General features: G+C 26.9%; 1 protein-coding gene across 1 annotated transcript; it reads left to right on the top strand.

The window, feature by feature from the left end:
- Positions 1–4,448: 4,448 nt before the first annotated feature.
- On the top strand, positions 4,449–7,137 carry LOC120077663 (cyclin-D3-3-like). The gene is made up of 4 exons (XM_039031616.2): positions 4,449–5,169; positions 5,254–5,458; positions 5,550–5,683; positions 6,605–7,137. Exons 1-4 carry the CDS (start codon positions 4,669–4,671, stop codon positions 6,890–6,892), a joined length of 1,128 nt encoding a protein of 375 aa, XP_038887544.1. The 5' UTR covers positions 4,449–4,668; the 3' UTR covers positions 6,893–7,137.
- The last annotated feature ends 4,567 nt before the right edge of the window (positions 7,138–11,704 follow it).

The following is an 11,704-nucleotide window of genomic DNA, read 5'->3' as shown; positions in this document are numbered from 1 at the left end:
ATTATAATATAAATTTTTGGCCAATTCAACTGTACTCATGTTAAAAAAAAATTAAAATTAATTTAGACATACTCTATAAAAAAGAACTTAAAATTTTAAGTAATGATGTGATAAGGTCAATGGTTTAAAATATAATTAATTTTGGATTAGCAATAGTGTTTTTGGCGATATTTTTTTTCTTGTGAACATTTACTTCATTATTCATATTTCAGTGCTTTGTCTACCGACTCCTTTTTTTCCTCAATTTTTTTATTCTAATGCAAGGTGATTTCATTATCATTATTTTATAAGCGAGAGGGTTAAACTTTTGATATCCGAATCAGTACTACAAACTTTTTAAATTAAATTCAAAAGGAAATATTTGTGAATTGAAATAAAAAAAACTATTAAGATCATCTTTAATAATCATATTTGAATTTTAAAATTTAAACTTATAAATACAATTCTCACATAAAAGTTTTTTCTACTTTTAAAATATTTTTTTAAATTTAAGAATTTAACTAAAAATTCAAATGATGACCTAAATTTTTAGATTTGATGATGTTTTTAATTAAAAATAAACAAGGAAAAAAACACAATACTTTTAAACAGAGATTTATAATGGTTTTTTTAGTACAGCAAATGAAGGTAGGAAGGTTTTCAATTCTAAGGAAGATAATATATGTCAATTAATTTTAAGTATGCTAAATTTTCAACGATTAGATTTATAACTTTTAAAAGTAGAAAATAAATCCTTAAAAAAAAGAAAATAAATGAAAAACTAAACCCTATTGAGATTACATTCAAAATATTAAAATCCAATTTATGACAGTAGGCTAAATACATGCCATTAAAGTTATACACATCTTTTTTCCATCAATTCCATTTTTTATATTATATTATATTATATATATATATATATATATATATATATATATATAATCTTTTTTTTTTAAAAAAAGTAAGAGTTTGAAGTACAGCAATAAATTAGATAGTTTTGAAATACATGTGTGAACTCTGAAAATGAGTCTACTAATTCTTTATTATTAAAATTAAAATAATAAAATGATGGTATGAGATATAAATATTGGTTGAATTGACCTATCATAACCAAAAATAAAAAAAATTAAAAATAAAATTTAAAAAATAAAAATATAATTGGATTGACTTATTTATTTATTTCGATTTTCTGATTAAAAATACGATGAATGGCTCAAATTAGCTATAACATGAGAATATCTATAACACAAAAATAAAGATAGCTAGCATAATGTAAGCGAAGACCTTCTAACTAGACTATGATAAAATTATAATAATGTACTTAATTATAGAAGGATAATATAATATTGTAAAAATACAATATTTTTTTTTTAATATGTAAGAGTGATAATATCTTAACCAATTGATTTATAATGTTATTTTCCTACCACATTAACCACTTTAAATTGTTTCATATTGTATATGATATGGTATTATATTTATTTAAATTTTAAATTACTTCAAAATCTAGTAGAATAAAAGACTTAATTTAATTGCATTCTTTTGTCTTTTACATATTTTGAATAGAAGAGGATAAAGTAATTTAAAAAAGAACTCGCAATAAAAAAAAGAAAAAAGAAAATTGCAAAAAATTATTATTATTTTCCTTTCGTTTGAAACAAAACAAAATTGAGTCATCAACACACCTTCCCTAAAGAACAAATTATTTCTATTATATATTTAAATTGTCGCTTTTACAAAAAGGTAGATTTAAATTCAAATAATAACATGGCTTGACTCATAATGTTACAAGTTTGTCAACCATATTGTATATCTTATTTCTTCAATTGTTGAAAGTTATATTCGACACCACCTTATATGAAAAATCTAACTAATATTTTCATGTCGGTTAGAAGCAAGAAAAGGTGGGGCCATATTATTAGACTTTCTAAGTAAAATTCAGATATAAATTCATATTTATATTTAGCTAAAAAAAAAAAAAAAAAAGCTAGATTAGTACATGATCATTCAAAGAAAAGTATATCATGCCCATTTGGAACGATATTTTTTAGGAATATATTTATAGACAATTTGAATTATTTTTTTATTCATTTTAGATTTACTAAATTCAACGAATATATATTGCATTTGTTAAGACCTCATTTGGTAGCCACTTTTTCTTTTTTTTTTTTTTTTAATTTTTTTAATTTTTAAAAATTAAGCTTATTACCTTTCTATTTCTTACTATGATTTGCATTTTTTTAAGTACAATGGTCTAATTTTTAGTCAATTTTTTTAAAAAAAATCAAGGCCCCGTTTGGTAATCATTTGATTTTTTATTTTTTGTTTTTAAAAACTAAGCATATAAACACACTAATTCTACTTCCAAATTTCTTCATTTGTTATCTACTTTTTACCAATAGGTTTAAAAAACCAAGCTAAATTTTGAAAAGCTAAAATTAGCTTTTAAAAACTCGTTTTTGTTTTGGGAATTTGGTTAAGAATTCAATCAAAGATGTAAATCATTGTAAAAATAAAAAAAAAAGGAAATAAAAAAGGCATAAATTTGAAAAACCAAAACTAAAAAACGAAATGGTTACCAAATGGGACACAAATGATTACCAAATAAGGTTTAAATAATCTAGATTTTGGTTTTGAAAACTACTTTCAGATTTTGATATCCAAACCGTGCAAATTCTGAAAACAACATTTTAATATTTTTACTAATTTTAAAATTTTGAATTTAAAATTTTCAAATGCATAATTATATTAAAAAATATTTAAAATGTCAATAAAGCTATAAATTAAAATATATGTTATATAAAGTTTTATAAATTATATGATATTACAAATTGATAATTATACAAAATTTTAAACATAGAACACGTTTATACATAAATTAATAAGAATAATAATAATTTATATTAATTTAATAGTTAATGAATAACTATAATTAATTTTATAGTTCAAAAATATATTATGAAATTCGTTTTGAATAATCGTTTAATTTAAATTTCATTTCTGAATTTCCTTTGACATATTGAAAATATAAAATGCAATTTGATTTATATTTAATTTAAGTTTTAAAATTTCTTTTTTAAGATTGCGTATCTAACCTAAATTTCTTATTGATACTTGAAAAAAAAAAGGTTCAATCAATTTCTTTTTCAATAATGTTGGAAATTGAGGCATTAATTAAAGACTTGACATATGAAGTATTTTATGATAATATTTTAGTCGACTTCTATATTTTCATACATTTAAGTAGAATAGAAAATACAATTAATGTAATATTATTCCATTTTTCTAATACAACAATTGAGAAATTAAGTCGGTAGGATATTAAGCTTATTTTGACATAATGATATCTTTAATCCAAATAGAGAATAATACTTGTGGAAATTAATATTAACTCAAAAAAGGATAGTTGATATATATCACATCACCATATATTTCTTTATTAATTTCAAGGACAAATTTGAAATATAAGGGAAAAAGGAGTGATAATTCAAACATAAAAGAAATCAAAGGATGTATTTAAAAGCTATCACACAAAGATGTATTGATCATATATCTAATAAACTAAATTACTTTTGTTCTTTTTTTAAAGAACAAATGAATCACAAATAAAAGGTTGAATATTCACATCTACCCTTAGAAAAAGAAGTTATTCAAAGAATATACTTTAATACACAAAACAAAATCCTATGCAACTAAAGTAGTCTTCCACTCAAAAAAGCCTCTTTTATTTTGGTTACCATAAGAACAAAGAGCTTGTTATAATATCTTAGATGCTTGTGCCAATACAAACACACCCAAACCACAATATCCATTTCTCCCTCTCTTTCAATTCAAAACAAACAACACTTTACTTTTTTACCCTACACATCCATTGGTAAAAAAATACTATCATCCACTTTCTAACACCATTGTTTGTTTTTATTAACCTTCAAATTGATCTAAGAGTAAACAAATTGAGATCTTAATAAGAAAATAATTATTTAATATGACTATCAGATCACCATTCGACCATCGAACACGATTAAACTTGTAGAGAACTATCCTCCACATACGTAATCCACATTTAGAACACCTTTCAGTACAACAAATAGCGTATGAGAATTTGAACCTTCAATCTCAAATGAACAAGTATATGTTAATTATTATTAATGTATCCTAATTTTTATTTAACAATATGGTTCTTGTCTCCAATTTGAATTTTTTTTTGCAGTATCTTGTATCTATCTAAAATTACAAAATCATCAAGTGACATCTATTAATAAGACTGTCTATAGGCCAACCTGTATAGATAAAGTATTCTTCTTTCACAATCTCGCCTTTCATCAAAATTATTATAGGAGACTACCACAATATGACTAATAATTTTACACGTTTAAATGCACGAAGAAAATTAAAAAATATTTCAAACATATATATTTTCAAATCCACATTTATTAAATAAATTTTCTTCTCTCTCTAGTCTCTCTAGTGTATAAAAATTGTATAAAAAAGACAACCTTGAAACTCACTCTGCTAAAAACTCATCTCGTATCTCTCTCTTTTTCTCTCCTCCATCCCCAACACTAAAAAGCACAAGAACAAGAACCAAAAAGTAAACAAAGAAAAAGGGGGAAAATGGGGGTTTTCCTCTCCTTCCTATAATGACTCTACACAACTCAATCCTCTTCTTCCAAGAAGAAGAAGAAGAAGATGGCTTTGCACTCAAATAAACACAGAACCCAACGCATCCATAGCTCTCTCTTCTTCCTCGACTTCCTCCACTGCACTGAACAACAACACCATCAAACAGAGCATCCCATTTTCCTTAACAATGGCGGCACCAACGACTTCCCTCTTTCCCAAGAAACAACCCATTTCCTTGTTAGCGAAGACGAGGAGCTCAGTCATTTGTTGTCCAAAGAAAACGACCAGAATCTCCAAACCGGCGCCGTTTTGAAAACCTTGATTCAAACAGATAATGCTCTGTCTCTCGCTAGAACGGAGGCCATCGACTGGTTGCTTAAAGTTAATGCCTTTTATGGCTTCTCCTCTCTCACAGCTCTCTTAGCTATTAACTACCTTGATAGAATCCTCTCTGGTCCTCATTTTCAAAGAGATAAGCCATGGATGCTTCAACTTCTTGCTGTAACTTGCATCTCTTTAGCTGCTAAATTCGAAGAAATTCGTGTCCCTCTTCTTCTAGATCTCCAGGTTTTATAAAGAAACAAAGATTTTTGAGAGAAACCCATTAAAATAAATCGGTTTTTAAAGAAGCCCATTTGATAATTTTTGCAGGTGGAGGATTCAAAGTACATTTTTGAAGCGAAAACGATACAGAGAATGGAGCTTTTGGTGCTCACTGCTCTGCAATGGAAGATGCATCCAGTAACCCCTGTTTCGTTTCTGGGTATTATAATGAAAGGGCTTGGAATGAAGAATCAGTACATTCAAAGAGAGTTTCTTAGACGCTGTGAGCGTATTCTTCTCTCTCTCGTCTCTGGTAAATTTAAAAATCCGCCATTTTTGTTGCTGTAAGAAAGCTTCATTTTGTTTGGATTTTGGTGTTGAGTTTAGTTTTTACTTTTGAACAGATTCGAGATCGGTAGGGATTCTTCCCTCTGTAATGGCGGTATCAACAATGGTAAGCGTTGTTGAAGAGATGGGAAACTGTAACCCATTGGAGGAGTTTCAAGATCATCTTCTTAGTGCCCTCAAAATAAACAAGGTTTCCCCCCCAAATTTTTACCCTTTATTTTATTTTCTATATTTTATGGAAAAACCCCAAAATCTCTTTCTTTATCTCATCTTCGAGAGGAAGAAAAGAAGGAAATGTTTTTTTTATTTTTATTTTATTTTTCATTTCAAACGTATAAGAACTTTGTCTTATTTTATTGCAGAAGGATATAGATAATTTTCTAATATTTGAGAAACGATTAATATGTTACGAAAATATTTACTAAAAATACTCCAATAAACATGTTACACGTGGTTTTTCCCAAGAAAAAAAAAATACTAATATGAAATGTAAACTTATATTTGTATTTAACATTGTGCAATCTACTTAAATAAATATATTTTTTTAAAAAATCAGTTTATCGTGATAGGATAGTTGAATGAAGATAGGTATTGTTTAAGATATACTAAAAGTATTTTTTATTTTACTTTTATATCGAAATACATTATAAATTAATTTCACGAATTTTTACATTCGATTTATTTTGGTTGGTTCTTTAACTTTTTAAACATCTCTTTTGGTTGTTGAGTTTTGAAAAAGTGAATATTTTGTATTCAAAAATTTCAAAATGTATTTTTGTCATCGAACTTTTAAAAAGTAATAGTTTTGGCTTTTGTTATTACTTTATTACATGTGATATTTTCTTTTTCCCTTTTTTTTTAATACCTAAATGATAATTTAACCCTTTATATTATGAGTTATGCTTAATTAGACCATATTCATTTTTAAAATCATGATCATTCCTTCAAATTCACTTTAAACAAAAACGCAAATAAAATAAAGTTATCATCACAAAACTGGATGTTGGTACATTACATCACATTACTTTCATTCTATAAACTAAACCTCCAATAACTCAAAAGCTTTAAAGAGTGGAAATTGTAATTAAAATGATGGTTTTGATGAAAACAGGGGAGAGTGAAGGAGTGTTGTAAAGTGATAATGGAGGCAAAAGCAAAAGGATCAATGAAGAGGAAGCATGTGGAGGTGGAAGCAGAAGCAGAAGCAGAAGCAGAATCAGAAGCAGAAGTAGAATCATCAGAAACAGAAACAGAAGCAGAAACAGGGAGCCCAAATGGAGTAATAGAGGCTGATTTCAGCTGTGAAAGCTCCAACGATTCGTGGGAAATGGGGACAATTGTGTCAGCATATACACATTTTTCTTCTTCTTCTTCCAAAAGAATCAGACCCACTCGATGAAAGTATTGAATTAAAACCAAATTTGCAGAGATTCATTATCATTAGCCTTCCCCTGTTTTGAAATGGCATTTTGGCAAAGACAAAAACAGACACACAAAAAGGAGGGAAATATTGAGATATGAAATGATGATGATGATGATGAGAGAGATTGTTCTTGTTCTTCTCTTTCTATAGCTAACTAATTATGTTGTATATGATGAAATTCATGAGTATTTGCTTCTATTATATTCCTCTTTATTTTGTTACCCTTCCTTAAATTTTTGTTGACATGTTAACATTTTGATTTTAGAATGTCGTTGCAATATTTAAAATAATAATAAAGAAATTTTCAAAACACCTTTAAGCAAAATTTTAAAAATTTAGGAATTAAAAGAGTATATTTTATATAATTTTTTATAAATATAAAATTGATTTTAAACCTTGATTATTATAGTATATAAATATCATGTAAATGAATGTGGAAAATGGGATCATTTTACATAGTTGTTTGGTTATTGACTTGTTCAACAAAATGATAGATAGTGACCACAAGAATGACCATTATTCAATAGTAATTGATATGCATCATTTTCTTGAAGCCAGATTGCTAGATATTCAAATCTCTATATTCCATATTTGTTGTACTAAAAAAGAACAAACAGAAAATAAAATTCAACCAATTAAAATACATACTTTCGATCAAGACACATAAATCCGATCAAAAAGATCAAAAGTTCGAATTCTTCATACTGACTTGTTGTTGTGTATATATAGATAAACAAAGATTAATGATGTTGGTGAGTGACATTAATTAGAATGGAAAGGGAAGGTTAGATAGGGCCACAAGATTTTGGGAGTGTGTTTGTTTTTTTCGTTTGCATGTGGGAGGAGGGACACAATGTCGGCCATACCCTTATAGTCAAGGATTAATTTCATAATATTATTCAGGTTGACCAATACATTATGGATATTTTCTTTATTATTATTGTTTCTTAATTTTTGGTCGTTTTAGGAATTTGTGTTGCAGACCAATTTGGGATACTCTCTCTCCCGCCATAGCAATCAAAATTGTTAGTTGATTTCGAGGTCAAAAGTCGAAGAAATTATACTCTATATACAACTACATCCCTCCTACATATTATTTACATTTAAGTTTCCTAAACCTTCATTCTTTCAAATAACAACTCTTATTATTTTTCTTTATTACAATGACAACGAGAAAATTCAAATGACTAGTTGAGTTATGTTGGATTTGGATAGTAATTTTTATTATAAGAATTTTATGTGTAGGTTAGTATTTTCGTTATCATATAAAAAAAAATATATATTTTACCTACAAGACATTTTGGATGAAATCAAATACAAAATCATGAGAACACTTATGTTTAAAGTAATATCATATCATTGTAAAGATAAGTGGTAACAACCTCTAATGTCAATGTGGAGGGGGCAATATACTTTTCTCACTCCTATAGGGGTTTCTCTCTCTAGAATTGACCTTGTAGAAAGAGATTAAATTGGGTGGCAGAAGGGAGTGGTTGTAGAGGGAGAAGAGAAGACCATATTCTCACTTTATGATAACCTAATCTCTCTTACCTTTTTCTGAAGCAACCCCAAACTCTTCATCTTTATTTATTTATTTTTAATTTAAGTTTCCCAAAGCACTTTTTTTTTGGCTTTTGTTTTTTCAGTTCTGGAGAACTACTTCTGTGTTTCTTTCTTTCTTTAGTATACTCTCCCCATACCCCTCATAAAGTCATTATTTATATTTCCCTCCCCATCATTTATATGTTCTCTTCTTTTCTTGTCATCTTCTTGTCTTCTAACTACACTCATCTTTTGAGGTTTGTATTTTGTTAGGTCAAATCTCAAATCTTAACTTTTTGTTCTAAAATTAGTTTTTCCAAATCTAAACATTAATTATTACTACATGTGATTTATTATTGTTTCATTTGTTTGTTTTTTGCATCGAAATGATTGAACTCAAACTAATTGATAGAAACAGTTAATTACAAACTATAAAATGCAAGGGACTTGTGAATAATTATTGGGTTTTGAAGATAAACAAACTTAAAAAAAAAAAAAAAAAATCTTCATATTTTAATTTTGGTGGGGTTTTTGTAATCAGTCAGTCCCCTTTCATGATGTTTCAAATGTTGTTACAAATGAGTAATTTAATTTAAGGTATAGGTATGTCTTATTTAAAATCGACATAAAATTTTAAAAGCTAAAACCAAACAATAAAATGGTTATATATGAAAATCACTTATAAACAATTCATGTTCACCCAAATCACTCCTATAAACATATTTTTAATTATATAAAATATCATTCTGAAATTACTTTGTTTTTTTGAATCATAGTGATTTAGACCCGGTACCATCAATAAAGTCTTACATTCGTTAGAAAAATGAGAAGATCATGAGTATATAATTGAGCGACAATGTCTCTATTTGATATGGACCTTCTTAAATGAAACAAAACGTAAAGGCATAAATAACTTATGCTAAAAGTAGATAATATCATGCCATTATGAGTTTATAAGCTAAGGTTTATTGTCCTTAACACTTAATTATAGTGATAGATATTAATTTAGTCTTCATATTAATTATTGAATGAAAAATACTTAGAGACATCCTAGGCTACAACCATCTTACGTATTTTCCACTCAATTTTTCATTCGTAATTTGTCACTTGGCAAACTAATCCTACTTCTTTCTAAAAATGGATTAGAGTAGAATAATGTATACAAACGTGAACATCTTGAGACGGATTACAATATTATTTGTTTTATATATTTACATTATATAAACAAAATTAAAATAGTATCATATATTTGCCTTTTTTTTTTTTTTTTTTTTCATTTGGCACACATCATATGTATTTTTAATTAATCATATCTTCTATGAACAATCCTTAATATATAACAAAAGGGATAGTGGGAATTGCATTTGTAATATTAGGCATGTTTACATCAAAGTTGAAAAAAAAAAAAAAAAGGAAAAATGAAAGGTTATAGGTAATGGGAGGTAGAGAAAAATGCACTCAACTAAAATTATTGATCAAAAACTCACTTGTGCTTTTGGATCTCTCACTTTTTATTATTTTCTCAATGCCCTAGATATGGCCCTTTGCCTTTTGTCATTCACATGTTTCAATGCCTTCACTAAATAATTCATATTTATGAAATTCAAATGTATAAGCTACTAGGTCAATTTTTATTATTTCAAAAAAAGAAAAAAAAAGAGGTCAATTTTTATTTTGGTAAATTGTTATTGGGACTCATCTTTTTATTTTTTCCCCCCAAAAAGTTATACTTTGTTTATTTATTTCTTCCACATCTTTTTAAAACTTGAGCTCCTTTAGTGGTAAGAGTGTCTCTCTTTTGTTGTTTTGGATCAAACTTTAAATTTGGTATGAATCTTTTAGTTTACTATATTGGTATTTATTTTAAAACTAAATTACTATTTTATTTTCTTTAAATATTAGATTTTAATGACACGAGACATCGGGAGAATTCAAACCTCTAACCTCTTAGTTTAGAATATATACCTAAACTAATTGAAATTATGTATAGGTTGATAGGGGTGGTCATTCAAACCGCAAAAGTCGAATCGAAAACTCAGTGAAACCAAAAAATGCGGTTCGATCCACTTTAAAGAAATTTTGGATTTTTTAAAAATGCCAAAACCGAATTTGATATGCGGTTTGATTTGACCATCAAATCGAATCGAACCGAACCGTTTCCACCCCTATTGATTGATAGAAGTTTTTGGATTCAAACTAATATTAATGTAAGCCATAAAGAAGTCTGACCTAATAACTCCTACTAGGTCGAATTGCAAAAGTTCTTGTTTTTTTGATAATGTAGAAGAAATTTTAACACATTTAAAAAATTCTGAATGATAGTGATCAATCATTTACAATAAATACAAGGTAAAAATTAAAATGACCTTTTTTTAATAAGAAGGATTAAAAAGTAAAAGTAGGAGCCAAAAAAGTTTTGAAATTCAAATAGAAAATTCACCTCTTCACACCAACTAAAATTTACCAATAGAATAGCAAGTGATAAAAAAGAAATTAACTTCAAAGACAAAATGGGGAATACCAAAAATAGAAAATTTTGTACCAAATAGACCATGCAAATTCAATAATAGACTGTTTGTTTGTTCCTTTTTGTTATTATCATTTTTTTTTATAAATATATTAACCTCATCAATAACTACAAAAGAAAAAAAAAAGGGTTAAGTAAAAATGGTCACATCTAACTTCAAACCAAAACCCAAAACCCAAAACCCAAAAATATAAATAAGAGAGAAAAAGGGTTTTTGGAATTATGTCCCTTCTTGTCAATTCATGATGCAAAATTTCTAGTGGGTTCTCAATGGCTGGATTCCCTTTTGGTTTTGTTCTATTTGCTTTTTCTGTTTCATTTCTTTTAGCAATAGGAAAAATTAAAAAAAAAAAAAAAGACCCATCTTAGCCTTTGTCTTTCTTTTGCATGTTCTATAATAATAATAATAATAAGAACAATAATAATAAAACCTTAACCTTTCTCTTATCAAGAATTTTAGTAATGCAAAAAAAAAAAAAAAAAAAAATGTTCTCAAAAGAGAAAGGGCATATGATGAAGATGAATAGAGAAAAAAAAAAGAGACAATATTGGGTTTTAGTTAAAATGGAGCACTTAGAAAGAGAAGGGGAAGAATTTGGCATATCAAAGTTGAAAAGCCAAAAGGTGAGAAATTTTGAATTTGGGAGACAAAATCTTTGATAGTGTGGGGAAGATCAAATTTGGCCTTTTTTTTTTTCTTCATTTTTTTAATTTTTTTT

This window comes from Benincasa hispida, chromosome 5, assembly GCF_027475165.1.
Source record: "Benincasa hispida cultivar pf3 chromosome 5, pf3_genome.v1.1, whole genome shotgun sequence".
Taxonomy (NCBI): Eukaryota; Viridiplantae; Streptophyta; class Magnoliopsida; order Cucurbitales; family Cucurbitaceae; genus Benincasa; species Benincasa hispida.
Note: the sequence above shows the minus strand (reverse complement) of the source record. Positions and strands in the feature narration are given on the sequence as shown.

What these genes read in the sequence shown, in the direction of transcription:
- LOC120077663 (XM_039031616.2), top strand. Translation starts at nt 4,669, where the DNA reads ATGGCTTTGCACTCAAATAAACACAGAACCCAACGCATCCATAGCTCT. An exon ending in TCTTCTCTCTCTCGTCTCTG is followed by an intron (nt 5,459 to 5,549) that starts GTAAATTTAAAA and finishes ACTTTTGAACAG; the next exon opens with ATTCGAGATCGGTAGGGATT. An exon ending in GTGCCCTCAAAATAAACAAG is followed by an intron (nt 5,684 to 6,604) that starts GTTTCCCCCCCA and finishes TGATGAAAACAG; the next exon opens with GGGAGAGTGAAGGAGTGTTG.